Source organism: Centroberyx affinis, unplaced genomic scaffold (genome assembly GCF_046629955.1).
Source record: "Centroberyx affinis isolate AG114_WGS23_722 - 3 ecotype Tasmania unplaced genomic scaffold, CSIRO-AGI_Caff_v1 ptg000826l_1, whole genome shotgun sequence".
Lineage (NCBI taxonomy): Eukaryota > Metazoa > Chordata > Actinopteri > Beryciformes > Berycidae > Centroberyx > Centroberyx affinis.
The window spans coordinates 372,184-387,613 of record NW_027279425.1 but is presented as its reverse complement, the minus strand read 5'-3'; the positions used below and the strand labels follow the sequence as shown (position 1 = coordinate 387,613).

Here is a 15,430-nt window from a genome sequence, read left to right as displayed (position 1 = left end):
AAGTAGGTTAAAATAAATACTAATAATTATTTGCAAATACTATTTGACCCAAGTCAGACACAGACTGTGTCGTACGACAGAGACATACGGACTCAAGAAAGTGAAAGATACAACTGTATCTAAGCACTGCCAACTAATATTGGCAGTGCTACTGTGATAGATAAAATGACAGATTGGATTTTAGGAAAGTATTGGTTTTAAAGTAATAATCTGCAGAGAAGTGGGACTACCGCACCCTCACAAAAAAAAAAAAAAAAAACTTTGAAAGGTGCTAGAGACCAAAAAAAGAGGACAGTGTAGCACTGAATAAATTATGTGAAGCTTACAATGGAGATTGTGTGCGGAAGCCTTTCTTTTTGAAAATAATAATCCACAACATCTTTATATAAATACATGTCCAGTTTGCTACTCTCTATTGCCAATTGACATAACACAATAGTGATTCAATCTACAGTACACCCAGCTGACGAAAGCTTTTACATTTGCCATTCTAAACACATGTGTCACGTAGGTCTTTCCCAGGAAAAATCCTCTGGTGCACAGGAAGTGATGTATTTTACAGTTACGTCAGCAGCAACAGAAGAACTGGGTAGTCAAAGGAAAAAGACGTCACAGTACTGGACACACTGTCTGATTGTGAAGTGATTTCTGGGAAGTGCAGTGCAAAAATACCACAGCGATGATCACCAAAGATAAAACATTTAAAAAAAAATGGTGTATGCCAATGACAAACGGACACACAGACAGACTGAAAGACAGATGGGAGCTCCAGGGGCAGTTTGGGATTTGTTCACGGTTTAGGCTCAGAGTTTGTGAGCAGATAATCCCAGATCTGTTCCTTATGATGAGTTCACCTGAGTGCAGGCAGACAGATGTTGCCAGTATGGCCGAGTGAATAGTGAATGAGAAGATGACAGGTGATTAATTGTTTCTTCTCTGATTCTCTTGGTCTGTCATTCTATCATCTTTTTCTCTCTCTCTCTTCTTCTGTAGATGGTTAGAGAGTGATGCTACTAAAGGAACCAAAGACGACACAAAACTGTGACTGTGATGATCAGTATGATGATGATGATGACAGCTGTGATGGTGACAACTGCCATGATGGTCATGGTGAAGAAGACAGAGATGGAGACGATGATGAGAAATGGGAAGAAAACAATGACAAGTTTGACAGCAGGTAAGCACATGGCCATCATTTTGCTGCCATCCGTTGTGCTGCTGAAAATCATATCAACCTTTCTGAAAACATAACAGAGAATGAACAGTGTTGGATAGATTGATAGGCGAAACAGACAGATAGTTGGATAGATCGATAGACGTGAGTTGTGAGGAAAGAGAACTGAGTTTGTGATTGAAATTCTCAGAAAGTGAGGGAACAGTGAGGCAGAGAAAGAGAGAGTACAGGGCAAGAGTGACAGAAAGACCGAGAGAGAAGGTGGTGTAGAATGAGGAATTAGAAGAAAGAGAAACATAGATACATTTAGATGCAAAAAAGCGGGGTGCAATTAGAGAACACTTGTAGCGAGCTCATTAGCTGACATGAATAATTTACCTACGCTAATTGCTTCTTCAAAGTCTCTGTGGTCCTCCATTTTCTTTCAGTTTTACTCACCTTTCCTGCCACCACACTGTATTTCATTATATTCAACATCCAGATTCATTACACACTGCTGTTTTTAAATGTGTTCCTAGTTTTGTGCAGCAAACCTGAACAAGCCAATCTTTCATGTTTTCATGTGAACAGAGAAAACATCTGTGGCTGGAATTTATTTTAGTCCAGTCTGATAATTGCATGAATTAAACTGATGCTGCGGCATGCTGTTGATACTCTTAAGACAAGGGTGTCCAACTGTTGCATAGAAAAAGACAACAAGGCAGCACAGGAAAATAATAATGTCCCCATCCCCACTGCCATTTCATCATCATTTGCTCCTTGGGTGTATCTCGGAAATATAATGATGCTTTTACGGATGCTTCATTAGAACCTATAACAATCTAAACTGTACAAAATTATGTTTCTGTTGCAGTGGCTATCTGTTTAAAACGTCTGAAAGTATGCTTAGTGTATGCCATGACACTACAACTACTGTATTTTAACAAACAGAAATAAGTACCACTAGCCATAAGCTAATACATTCCTCAAGTAGTTGACATACCAAAACAAAAACTTCAACGCAAGAAGAATTTGTGACAAAACTACAATTAAAATTCCAAAGATGAAGGTGTTGCTTTAATGCTTCACAATCTCCACATAAGTTCTGATTTCACTCTTCCCTCCCTCTACCTGTGAAGGCGTCTATGGTAGCTGCGGTGCTCTGCTGCCTTCCTCTCCTCGCTGCTACAGTGATGGTGTACTCCGTCCCGGGTTCAAGGTCCATCAGAGTGGTGGTGGTTACGTCCTTAGGCACCGTCAGCTGGGACAGGGAGAAGGCAGTAAGCAGGAAAAGACAGATTCAGTGGGATTTCTGTGGATACTATCTCGCAATCAAGGTGTGTAAAGTATATACCTGCCTACCAATCTATCTATCTATCTAAAGAAAAGGTGGGAAACCGTATAATGCACAAAAAAGTAGTTTATTTGCTATAAATAGTGCTAACAAAAGCAACAAATGAGCACAAATATAGGCTTGATTTTGTTTGATTTTGCTAAATCAAGTCTATATTTGTTTTCATTTATTGCTTTCAAGTGCTTGTATTTGTATCCATTATCTATCCATCTTCCATCCATCCATTGCCTCACCTCAGAAGTGACGCCGGAGGAGGATGTGTAGGTGACTTTGTAGTGGTCGATGGGGCCCTGAACCACACCCCACACCAGAGTGATGGTGTTGTCTGTGGAAGCCGTCACAGTCAGATCCAACGGCACATCCAGACCTAAAACAGGGGACACGTGATCTCAGCCAAAACACCTAGGGTAAAATTCAGTGAGCCTGCGGCAACCTGCATATGGCGCTGGGCAGGTTGGACAGGGAATACGAAACATTTTCACCAACAAGGAAAAAAAAAAAAGTTTTGCATGAGCAGTTTTAGACCGTTTCCCATGTAAATATGCCAATGTGGGTGTACAGAAAAGGCATGACCAATATTGATTAGAATTTAACTTTCGACTTCCAAAGAGCTAATTTCCAAAAGGAGCTCTGCATTAGCATGAAGATGCTATATACAGTATTTAATCTTCACTATATTCTATCTGTTGTATTCTTATCTATATCCTATTCTTTGCTGCGGCAGTGACAGCAAAGAAATGACCATTACTGATTAAAATGGAACAATCGGCTTCCAGAAAGTTCATTTCCAAAAGGAGCTCTGTATTAACTTGAAGACGCCACATACTGTATTTAATCTTCACTACGTTCTCTTTGCTGTATTCTTATCTGTGTCCTATTATTTCCTGCAGCAATGACCCAACTTCCCCACGGGATCATTCAAGTTTCATTCTCATCTCATCTTCTGATGCATTGTTTCCCACAGCCTTCAACGCTTGCTGCTTCTCCTGCTCTCGTCAAATTGTGTTGTGGGCAAAAAAAACCTTGGTAACCTGAACTGGATCCGCTGTTAATGGACATGATGTTTTCAGCTTTCAACAGCGCACACTTAGTAACAAATGAACTGCTGTGTACCCGACATTAAAGAGCTTTTTGTCATATGTTTGAAACTATTCGAGAAAGATGGGATTGAGTCAGTGCCTTTTACCGACCGAGTTAAAAAGCACAGCATAGTGGGGGTAGAAAGAGCTGGCACTTGAGGCAAATTGAGACATAATTTAGCAAAGTGCAAAATACCTCCAGCCATTGAAATAACGGCATCTGGAAAAAAAAGGATGTGCTTGACAGCCAGCATGATAGAAAAGATTAAAGCACTTCCATGCAATAACAACATTTCAGCAGAAGGTTAAATGGGGTCAAGGTTTTTATTTATTTACTTCATTATTTTTATATATATACGTTTTTTTTTACGTCAGACGCAAAACTCAATACACAATACAAATTCAAATAGCTTACCGAACAGTGAGGTAAAAACAGGCCCATTAGCGGAATGTGTTGCATTATCACAGCTTTAAAATGCCGTAATGGGAACTTTGACCCAAGCCAGCAATATAAAACAGCCATAGACTTTAGTCAAATAGCGCCAGTCCTGCCAAAATCTGATTTGCTTAATTTCACTAAAACAGCTTTTAATGGTTGGAAAGGGAGCACTGACCCACAGCAGTAATTGCGAATTAGAATAACAAAGTGGCAAATTGGCCTGCTGTGATGTTTCCAGCATAGCGTTGCTGTGTTTCACTCAATGTGGCTTACATGTACGTGTCGATCACTGGTTTTCACTTACCTGTTCTGGCGTTCATTGTTGCTGGTGTACTCTGGTTGGTGCCTTTCATGGCGGAGATGCCGATGCCATACTCCGTGCCTGGCAGCAGGTCTGAGGAAGAAAGAGATAGAGAGACACAGAGAGAGAGAGAGACAGTCACTGATTTAATTCAGGATATAGAAAGAACACCATCACACATAGACTTGTCTCACACTCTCCCTCTCTCTCACACACACAGTGCATGTCAACTAGATGGAATTTTTCATAACAGCCTATTAAGTCTACATTAGCGATGAGGTCTAGGAAAATAACATGTACATCAGTATGATTTCTGCAGATCCTCGCTAATTTTTTTCCCCAGCAGCATAATTGATCAGTTTCAAATCAATATGACAACAGTGAGCTTCTCAAACTACAGAAATAGAGACAGACTGATGAGCAACCAGAATGAGCGAGAGAGTGACAAAGAGAGATCAGCAGTGAGAGTGAGAGAGAAAATGAGAGTGACAGAGAGGGAGTGAGAGCGGACAGAGAGCATCGATTGCTGTAGCTCCATAGAATAACATGAGGACCTTTCCCTCTATTCTTATGCCGGCTGTGCCCTTTCCAGTGCCGTGGCCTTTCAGAAAACATCCCAGCTGACCCCTCCTTTCTGACAACCTCTCAATGTGCCCGCAGGACAACAAGCATTTCTGTAGATACAATCAGTAGCCTGTCAGGCAGGTGTTAGCTCTGGAGATAATCCTGCCATGTAAAACACAGAACCACTTCCCGCCTTCTTCGATACACATTGATGCACTGTGATAACACTAAACACATCAGGCAAAAAAGTCGCCCTGAGCAAAAGACCCCTCCAGATGTTGCTAATGAATAATTACGACAAAATATAGCCGCAAGCGACCATTAGTGGGGTCCAAGTCCATGGGGCAAATTATTTGACAGTAAGAATATAAGCTTGATTCATTGTTTTAGAAAAATTCTACATCTCAAAGATAGAATATATTTCAGTGAAAGTCCTGCAACTGCAGGTGAAATGGTGCATGACATATTGCCATTTGAAAAATGTAGAAACTAAAAATAGCCTTGTGGTAAAGCTATAGAGTGCAACCAAAAAGAAGAAGGAGGAGAAGAAGAAGAACCCCTAAAATGAGCATCTGCATGTATATGAATGAATGATTGAATGAATGAATGAATGAAAAACTTAAAACAACACATCCCTCCTCCTCCCTTACCTGTGAGAGTCGTCTTAGTGGTGGCCCCCTCGTTGCGTGGTACGATGACTTTATCATACTGGTCTCCTGCTAAAGTGCTGTACACCACCTGGTAGCCCTCCACCTACATTTAAAAATGACATTTAAACATTTACAACACCAAACTGAAGCTAACATTTGTGCAGGTAATTACCAAGATGAATGAAACATTAATACCTATTGTCATATAAAGTGCTAGGCCAGAGCTGCTTTAGTACTGCTGCTTTAGCCTCACTGTTAGTACTGTTGTTCATTGTTGATTGTTGATAGATCAAATAGTCTAGTTTGCATTTTTGTTACCCTGTTATTATATCTGCCTGTTTCTGCTGTCAGCATTCTACAGAATCATAAGAATCAATACATTTGTAGCGCTAATAGGTATCAAGAGAGACTGGTTGTGTTGTTAGTGAGTCCTGGAAGTGCCACTAAGAAAGCCATAGCACACGCTTTAATTCATTTTCATTCTCATTAAAAAATGCAGTGACCACTTGCACCCTGTGAATGCAGGCATTGCCATCCTGGTGGAGTCATCTGCACTTCAGTTATTGGCCTTTACCATGCAAGCAGAAAACAAGCCCACCTGTTTTCAATATATCATTTCCTTTAATTTGACAGTTACCTGTGTATCACCATCACTGGGCAAATGACCAGTTCACATATTTACACAAAGGACATCATAAACATACATTCAGTGATATAGAGGGTATTTAAGGAGTTGTTCTGTGACCTGACCATCCAGTAAAGGCTATGGAATATTTTCAGGAAATGCTTATTTTTCAAAAAGCCAAACAACAATATGACAAAATATATAACAAAATTGCCATTTCCTGAGGGAGCTGCTTATTCTGCAAGGTTTGGCATGCATGGCCTCATATTACCTCCAGGTCTGGTTTGAATAGTATAAGCAAATAATTTGTTTTAAACTGATCAGTACCAGATCAAGCCGGGTTTACAGGAATATACAGATACTGCTAGGTGCATTGTGAATCAAAAAGAGATATAATGTACTAAAAGTGACTTTCTAATACTTTCCTGAGATTGATTAAACTTTCTGGTGCCTGTTGTTTTGTCCTATGTTGCATACCCCACTCCAAATGGGTGAAAACAAATGATAAGAATTAACTGAACATCCTATTTGGCCCTGGTCTAGTTACCTCAGCCTCACTGTTATCCCATTCAAGCTCCAGTGTGGTGGAGGTCTTGGACACCAGCCGCAAGTTCTTGGGGGCATCAATCTCTGAGAAGAACGATAAAACTGACAATGTTGGGGACACTGAGACCAATCCTCAGAAATGGTGCACAGGCCAACATTAGCAGTTTATACATCAGACACAAATGAAGTCAGTGTTACACTGTTAACACCAATAGTTATATGTCAGATGATATAAATTATTGTAGATTATCTTCAGTTGCTGCACATGCACATTATCAGACAAAAAAACATTAATCAGTAATCAACATATAATACTGCAGAAGTTACTGTGCATGCAGATAATCAGTAATTAAATCAGCAATCATATGTCATTACCATGTATATTTTGACAACTTCACTGTCCATGCAGTAGTTTTCTTGTTGGATGTCCCATAGGTCATTAACCAGATTTACTTAATTTAAATAAGCTTGAAGTATATATTTTGACATCATGTGCATACCTTTTTACTCTAGATTGAGTTGCTATTCTGATATAGTGCATCTGTTGATTGCACCCAAAAGAGATCGGTTTGTGATTCTTCTGCACAAACTTTGTGTGAACAAAAATGAATTATCTTGAACAGATGTTCACCACCATATCCAATATGGATAGACAGTATGGTACATGGTAGACCGATCATCAACTGTTCCATGCTCATGGACAGACACACGCGCACACGCGCACACACACGCACACACACACACATCACCACATCTGCTTGCTGTCAGTCCTCACCGGTAGTAAATTCAGTGGAAATGGATCCGCTCTCGTTTCCTTTCCTTACGCCACTCACAGACACCTCGTAACGTGAGCCGGGCCGCAGAACCTGCAGAACAGAAAACAGGAACATTTCAGTCTGTCTAATCTCTTTGTATGGATTTTTTTTTGTTTTGTTTTATCTGCAGACACAGAAGGCAGACAAACTCTATCTGCAGTTGGTACATCTAGACGGATAGACAGTGTAACAAGCATGACAAGCGCAGACATGCACATGCACAATCACGCAGGAACATGCACACACACACACACACACACACACACACACACCCCTACCACTCACCTGCAGAGAGTACTGGCTGAGTGTGGGCTGGAGGCGGAAGGTGGTCCGCGGCCCCTCTCCTCCCACCAGGCCGTAACGCAGCACTATCTGGTCAATCTTAGCCTTTGGCGGTGTCCACTCCACAAACGCCACGGTGTCTGACACATCCCGCACAATCAACTGAGTGGGGCCGTCAATCACTGTGAAAGTGAAGAAAGAAAAGAAAGAAAGATAGAGAAAATCAAAGAAAAAAGACAAAGCAAAAATTGTTGTGAAAGAATTGTCTTCTAAGGTCTTGATGCCTAATTTTTCACACCGCATTAGTGTTATGAATGCAGTATAGTCATTCAGGTGTGGTAACCTTGTCAACGGTGTACCCGCCTACTACTACACCACTGTGTGACTGATTGTGTTCTCAGGGTTTGGCTAAATGGCTCAAATTTGAGTCCTGGGCTGAAAGTTAATGTTAACAGTCCCTGCTTCAAGCTTTTCCACGGTGGAAGTGGAGCTTTTATCTGAAGACGCTGTTCCCCAAAAGCCAACCATGTAAAACTTATCAGACCTGACATAAGACAATAGGCTTTATCACTGTGAGGCGCAAAACATAAACCATAATTAAATTGTTTCCATGCTGATTATTGTAAAACCCAACACTTATTACAATTAGGTGTGAAGAACAGAAAACACATCAGGCGTGATGAGGAAAACACATTTTCAGTGTTCAGCACAGGAGGGATTAGCTAAACACTTCAATTTGCTCTGTGCCTTGTCATTCATAGAGACAACAATGTCAAGAAGGAAAAGAAGGAAATAGGAACAGTGATAATTGGCACTCATCTGTGCTTTATTAACCTGTTCTTTTTTATTTCTTTCAACAAAGACAACTGCTGCCAAGCAGAGATGAAGCTTAGAGCTGCAACTTTAATAACAGTTCCCTTCAGTGATATGAGGATCGATTTGATTAATGATCTTGTTACGGTTGGAAAACAGACATCAAGCATCATGTAATGTTGAGGAATCAACCGAAACAGTGCGTGACTCAACACTTATTTCAACATGGATGTTTTCCATGTTGTGAGTACATTATTATTGGCTGGACCGCAACAGCGGGGCCAGCCCTACAAACGCGAATGTCTGTCACTGACTGACTGAGTGATGAAGTTACACCATTGGTCGGCCATGGCACGTGGCACATCATAGGATCACAGAGCCAGGAATTTAAGTTTAGTTTTCTCCGCCATCTTATTTCTCCGCTGAGATCAGGAGCCTGTTTCTCCCACACAGTAAGCAGGCTGACCAATATCATGCATGTAAGCTGAAGCTAACTGAAGCTAACTGAAGCTAAAGTAGAATCTATGCAATTATATCATATCGCTATTTATTTCGATGCATATGCGCGAGCACAGTCCACCTGACAGCCCTCTGTTCTGTTGGCGGAGAGAAAGACACAGACAACTATGGAGGTTTCGGCACGCTGAGGGCTTATTGCCCTTGCTTATTGCCGGAGTTTCCCGGGGGCACAGTTCCAGCCAGTGCTGATAGATGGGCGCTGATTTGTTCCCGGTGACCTGGCCGAAATTTCGGCGGGGGTCCATACGCCGATGCGTGACCGGGTGCCCGGCGAACAGTGTTTTCGGCACCAATGGGTACCAGAGCGACCGGGGCTTGGATCGGGAGGATCAATGCGGGCCGTGGGCGTGGTGGAGAGGACAGCGGCGGAGAGAGGAGACGGAACGTGCTGGAACGGAGATCAGTATGGATGTATGGACTTTCATTCTGTATATTAACAGTCTACAGCGGAGTTAGTTACATCATTGGTCGGCCGTGGCACGTGGCACACCCATACACGGTCCAGCTATATCCTAGGTTTTGACCTAGTCTTGTTCTCTATTGTTGGCCCCATGGGGAGTCAAACCCTCAACCCTTGTAATGTGAATGACATGTTCTACCCACTAAGCTACACAGAACCACAAGCTCTTTTAAAGTCTTTCTTTAAACTTATGAGATCTAAATAAGTCTCAGACTCTGGCTTGACGTATTGCAGGTCCACCTCAGTCCCTGACGTATTAGAAATTGGCCCCTTGGGTCTCGTCCTAGAAAACAGCCTGAGGAAGACAGTTGCCGAGGACCAATTCCCACATCAGCCGTCCTCTCCCTCTGGTTTTCCTCCTTCTCCTCATCCTGCTCTCTCTCTCTCCAAGGAAGGATAAATCTTTCTTATAAATAATTGAGTGACTTCAAATTTGTCTTTATCCAATAAGGTGTCTTGCAGTGGGCCAATGTGAAAAATTAATGAGAGAACCCCATGAATTATTAATGGATACTTAATTACAACCGAGAGAAAGAACATAAAGACTTGACAGGAAATTGATGGTGTTTTGACTGCAGACAGCGGAGTTTGAATTGTTATAGACGAGATTTGAATTGGATCTACTATACCTGTCTAAGTAGTGTCAGTCAGGTGAGGAGCGGGGCAATACCTCAGTGAGGTTTACATTAAGGACATAATTGGTGGGAGACCAACCAATATGTCAAGGTGACACTTGCCATTACTCTCTGTGTCTCTAGCTGTGTGTGCACTGTGTGTGTTTGTGTGTTTAAACAGGATTTGCGTCCGGAGAGTGCCTGGAATACTGTACACCTATGGCATTAGTCAGACTGTGAGATTGTGCTGTTTGTGTTTGCACCTGTGTGTATGTGTGTGCACATGCTTGTGTGTGCACATGTGAATATGTCATCCTATCAAATCAAGTATTGTGTTGTTATTATCCTTATTTTCAATGACATTGATAGCTTACATATATTTTCGTTTTAGTTATGTACATATTTAACGATAACAGTGATTGGTTGGTGCATGCTTCCTCCTCAGGCCATTCAGTTGCAACTTATCTTATATTTTAGCCATTCCACTTCAGCTACATACATGTAGTAACAGCAATACAAATATATAATCCTAATATATATTCTGTATCAGTCAGTGGTGACTATTTCCTGTAAGCAGGAAGTAATTGGCGAATGAATACCGCTGTTAGGACAATTCCTAAATGGGTCTTTTTTGTTTGGTACCTATAGTACCTTTTAATGTCAAGGGAAAATGTCCCACTATCACACTGCTAAATATGAAAAGCTCACAAATTATGTACAGTCAGTGATAGCAGCAGTGACATGTTGGCCCTATCTCTGCCCACAATGATGCATTGTGCTCCAGTGGTGCAGTGGTAGTTGATTAGGTGGGTAAACTACTGATCCGACATTATAACCATCAATGGTAATTAGACCGAGAGGTGAATATTCCCAGGGAAAGATGTACTCTTGTTTATGACAGTTAGTTAAGTTTGATGACACCACCAGACTTCTTATGGCCTAACAGCAACCCTATTATATCCTAACGTTAAGGTTTATCCTTGATATGATACAGTCTTAATTAAAATACATACATGTTGTGACGGTAGCGGTGACTGGCTGGCTGCGACCCTGGTCTCTGAGAGCCACCAGGTTGACCGTATACTCTTCCCCTGGCCTCAGACCAGTTTGCAGGAAGGAAGTGATGGTGCTGGGCAGCTGTGCTGTCATCCCTCCATCATTGTCCTGGGCGAAAAATAGAGAGTTTAGAAGTGAAAAGATGAAAAGAGATTGGAACTCCTGTCTGTCCAACACTGGTATTTTGAGTAAATGTCTGGCAACAATCCGTGTAGCATTCTCTCTGACAAGGTAAGGATTTTGAAAGAAAAAAGCATATTGTCACCAGTAATGATATAAACAATGACATATGCAGCGTCACAATCGACTTCTATGTGCTAAAATGACCACACATTATTTTTATGCAGTAGATTTTCTGAGGCTTTGTAATTATTTGAAGCCAACACATTAAATTCCAAAAATGCATTGTATGGCAAAAATGTGTGTGTACTGTGTGCTACAGTGATATCGCTCAGGCCACATTCTGTAGAGGCAGCACTCTGTATATTTCCCCTGCCCCGTCACTCATCCATATGGAGCCCCCGCTATTCCCAGCTGTTCTCAGAGAACCGGTGTTCCACATGGACTTCCTGCCGACAGACAGATGTTACACCTACTGCTGCTCCAAGTTTCCCAAAAGCCTGTAGTATCAAGGCTTATTCTGAAGTGGAACATGTTACAGATTGCTCATTTCCTGGATTTAAACAGTAATTAGTCATGTAATCCAGTGAATTACCTCAATTCAATTAGCAGGTTGGGCGGTAACACATAACAGTAACAGGTAATTGTGTTATCCCAGTTTTTTAAGGTAAGAGAGGATGCAGTCGCCAGTTTGTAGTGATTCTATTACTACTCCCAGGGAGTAGTAAGTAAAGTTATAATATTACTTTTGAAATGAGTAAGAGTAATAAATAATACGTTACTATTTTGAGTGTTGAGTCCAACACTGTAAATAATCAAATAATATGATTACTTCATTTTGAATCCTGTTCCGTGGCCAAGCAACTGCACCCAGAAACATTACAGCATTACAAGCATTACAGCTGATATATATACAGTGAAAAAAATGCACCCACTACTTGCACACATTACATACAGTATTACAGGAAAATTGCCAACAGCCAAAAAGTAGGCAAAACACACACAAAAAGACGAAGCACTTAAATCTTACGTAATCATAACCATTATAAAAAAGATCTTCAGTCATAGTGAACTAACTGCTTGCAATTCATGGAATGAGTACTTGCGCACCCACTCGTCTCTCCACTTATTCCTTATAGTGTAATATACGTAATAGGCAATAACCAGTGAGATTAAGATGAAATAAATGTAAAAAAATGGGTACAGTATAACAAGAAGGGAATGTTTGGAACGCACTTTTATCTTTAAGGCCGTCTCCTCTCTCACCTCAATTCCTCCAACCCACACTTACGCAGCCTCCGAGGCTTTTATGAGCAAATCTCATACACAAGTCGGTTGAATTTCAAATTGTGCATTGGCATCTGCCTGGCACTGTGTCTTCTTCCCTGGAGTGATTCGCAAACTACAATTTGAATAGTGTTACAGCCACAGGCATGATTTCGCATTATTTCAAGTCCATGTTGACATTATTTGAGGACAAAATGTCGTATGCCAGGAGAATACTGCAGACTGCACTGCCTCATCATGCGGCCTGACCTTTGAGCTTTGCCCCATCGCTTGACTGTTCAACAGAATGAATCACAATGAGATACTTCAGGGAAACCCTAATCAGAGCTGCACCATTTAATATTTATTTAAAGGAGTTGCAGTAGTTTGCTCAACAACCCTGACTTTTTAGTCAGTAATTAAAGAAATTGATTGATTGATTCCTGAATGGTCAAAATATAACATGTTACATAATAGATTAGGAAAGCACTATACAAGCAGTGGTAGAATGGCATTTTATGGCATTGTCAGATATGATGCTTCTCCTGACAGGGTTAACTCTCAGGTCCTGAACCTTTCTCTCTCTCTCACTCTCTCTCTCTCTCACTCTCTCTCTCTGTCTATCTTTCCCCCTCTCTCTCCCTTACACACACACTCTCTCTCTCTCTCTCTCTCTTGCTCTCTCTCTGCTTTTGGCAGGGTGGTGAATTCTGTGTTTGTCCCCATAGGCCAAAGCTTTTATGCCTACTTCCATTACGAGATTGTCAAAATTCACAATCCCCATTTCTGGATTAAATCCACAGGGGGTGGGACTGCCGACTCCTAATATGATTTCCCCTGCGGCTGGAGCGAGGGAGGGGAGCAAGGAAGGAAAGAGGGAAGGAAGGGGGAGAAAGACAGAGGTGGAGGAGGGAGAGGAAGGGATGGAGCGTACCTTCTGAGGTAGAGAGGGATGGGATGGGGATCTGGACCGAGGGATAGTGAAATAGAGAGGGAGTGAGGAAGGAGTGGAGAGAAAAAGGGAGGGCAGGGTAAAAAGGAAACTAAGGGGTCCCATTGCTCTTTCTTTGCATTCAGAAACTTCCCATCCTTAATAGGGCTCAAAATAAAAACAACCCAAAAAAAATCTAAACTCCAGATTTAAGGCTTTGTGTCTGGCCGAACCAAAGGATATCTTCCCCCGAGAACGCCTTAGAGGAGAAAACCAATTACAGTGAGAGGGCAAGAGATTAGAGTACCTAGAGTACCTGAATGCCGAGAGTTTACTTGAGGGAATTAAAGAGAAAGGTTTTTGCTTTCTGGCTTTGAACCTGGCATTGCTATGGTTTTAGGAAGGGTTATTCTCGGAGAAGGGTTTAATGGCTCATCCACCTAATAACCAATAAGCTTTAGACAATCCTCTTGTCTAATTTGGTATGGGCCTCAAGTCGAACAGCCCCCAAGAAAATCCAAATCTATCCCCCTTCAATTTCTTCCCTTTCCTTGCCCAGGAACTCAAAGTCATTTAGAGAGTGGCATTAGCGAGATTTGAAAACAATGCTTTTCAATCAAGAACCTTTTGATGGGTCAACAAGCAAGATGAACACAGTATTGTCATCTGTGTGTGCGTGTGTGTGTGTCTGTGTGTGTGTGTGGGAGGGTAGGCACGGTGTTAAGGTGTTAGCTATTTTCTTCTTCTGTTGCTTTCATGCAAGATGATTCATAAAGAACATAAAAAGTCGAAGTCAATCTTTCTTCTCGTTCTCTCTATCTGTCTCTCTCTCACACACACACACCACTGGACTTGTCTTTCGGCATGGTCTGCAGTCTTACACTGGGGCTGAAAGCACACACACACACACACACTAAGTGTTCACGCAGCCTTACCTTGGGGATGAAGCTGATCTCCCATCCATCGAAGGAATAGTAGAACGGTTGCCACTGGACCTCCACTGCAGTCTCGGTGATGGATTTGAAGAGTAAACCATCGGGATTGGAGAGATCTAGAGAGGTAGCCAGAGATGTATTATTGGTCTCCACTGTCCCGCAAAGCCCATAAATCATCACTCCATCTCACTCTGATGCTGTTTGATGCTGAACCTTTCCCTCTCACGTTTCTCTTTCTGTCTGTTCTCTTCCTCTGTTGCCTTCTTTCTTTCTTTCTTTCTTTCTTTCCTTTTATTTGAGCTCTATCTTTCTCTTTAAACCAAGACAATTGCTCTACAGGGAAGAATCAAGCCAGAGGCGAGGCAAGACGAAGAGAGGAGAGGAAAGGGGGGGGCAGGAGAGGAAAGGAGAGGAGAGGAGAGATTGCGTCATCTGTTATGTTCTTATAAAGTATCATGACCCTCTGCCTCATGAAACACATTCAAAACACGTTTGATTGGTCATAAAGCAGTTTTTCTCAGTTCCTGGAAAGTTCACTTTTTGGAGATGCAATGATTTCACCAAACTGCACTGATGCTATTTTTATACAAATCCCTTGTTACAATGGTTTCTTTTATACAATAAGATAGCCCGAGCTCACACTTTCAATTAACATAATTCTAAAATTACTTTCTTTACAGACAGCTGTGTCCCCATTAATCTTTCCACATAATCAAATACTACATTTCATAATTGAATTTAGCAAAGACAATAAAACAAATCATATCATAACTGAAAAATGGTTGCATCAAGCTTAATTGCCCTAAATTGACTTTATTACTCCAAATTCCGCTATCACTGAAATTAAATTCACTTATCTGTGAAATGGAGGATAATTTTACCAGCTGAGAGAGAGACTGCTCTAATGA

At 41.5% G+C, this 15,430-nt stretch overlaps 1 protein-coding gene across 1 annotated transcript in view; it reads right to left on the bottom strand.

The window, feature by feature from the left end:
- Positions 1–15,430, bottom strand: part of tnr (tenascin R (restrictin, janusin)) — a 120,742-nt gene that overhangs the window by 41,334 nt on the left and 63,978 nt on the right. The window contains exons 10-18 of the mRNA XM_071520807.1: positions 14,523–14,638; positions 11,228–11,378; positions 7,812–7,990; positions 7,487–7,577; positions 6,713–6,813; positions 5,541–5,643; positions 4,330–4,419; positions 2,741–2,874; positions 2,285–2,414 (exon numbers count right to left, since the gene is read on the bottom strand). Of these exons, the coding sequence (XP_071376908.1) occupies positions 2,285–2,414; positions 2,741–2,874; positions 4,330–4,419; positions 5,541–5,643; positions 6,713–6,813; positions 7,487–7,577; positions 7,812–7,990; positions 11,228–11,378; positions 14,523–14,638 (1,095 nt within the window). The remainder of the gene's footprint in view (positions 1–2,284; positions 2,415–2,740; positions 2,875–4,329; positions 4,420–5,540; positions 5,644–6,712; positions 6,814–7,486; positions 7,578–7,811; positions 7,991–11,227; positions 11,379–14,522; positions 14,639–15,430) is intronic.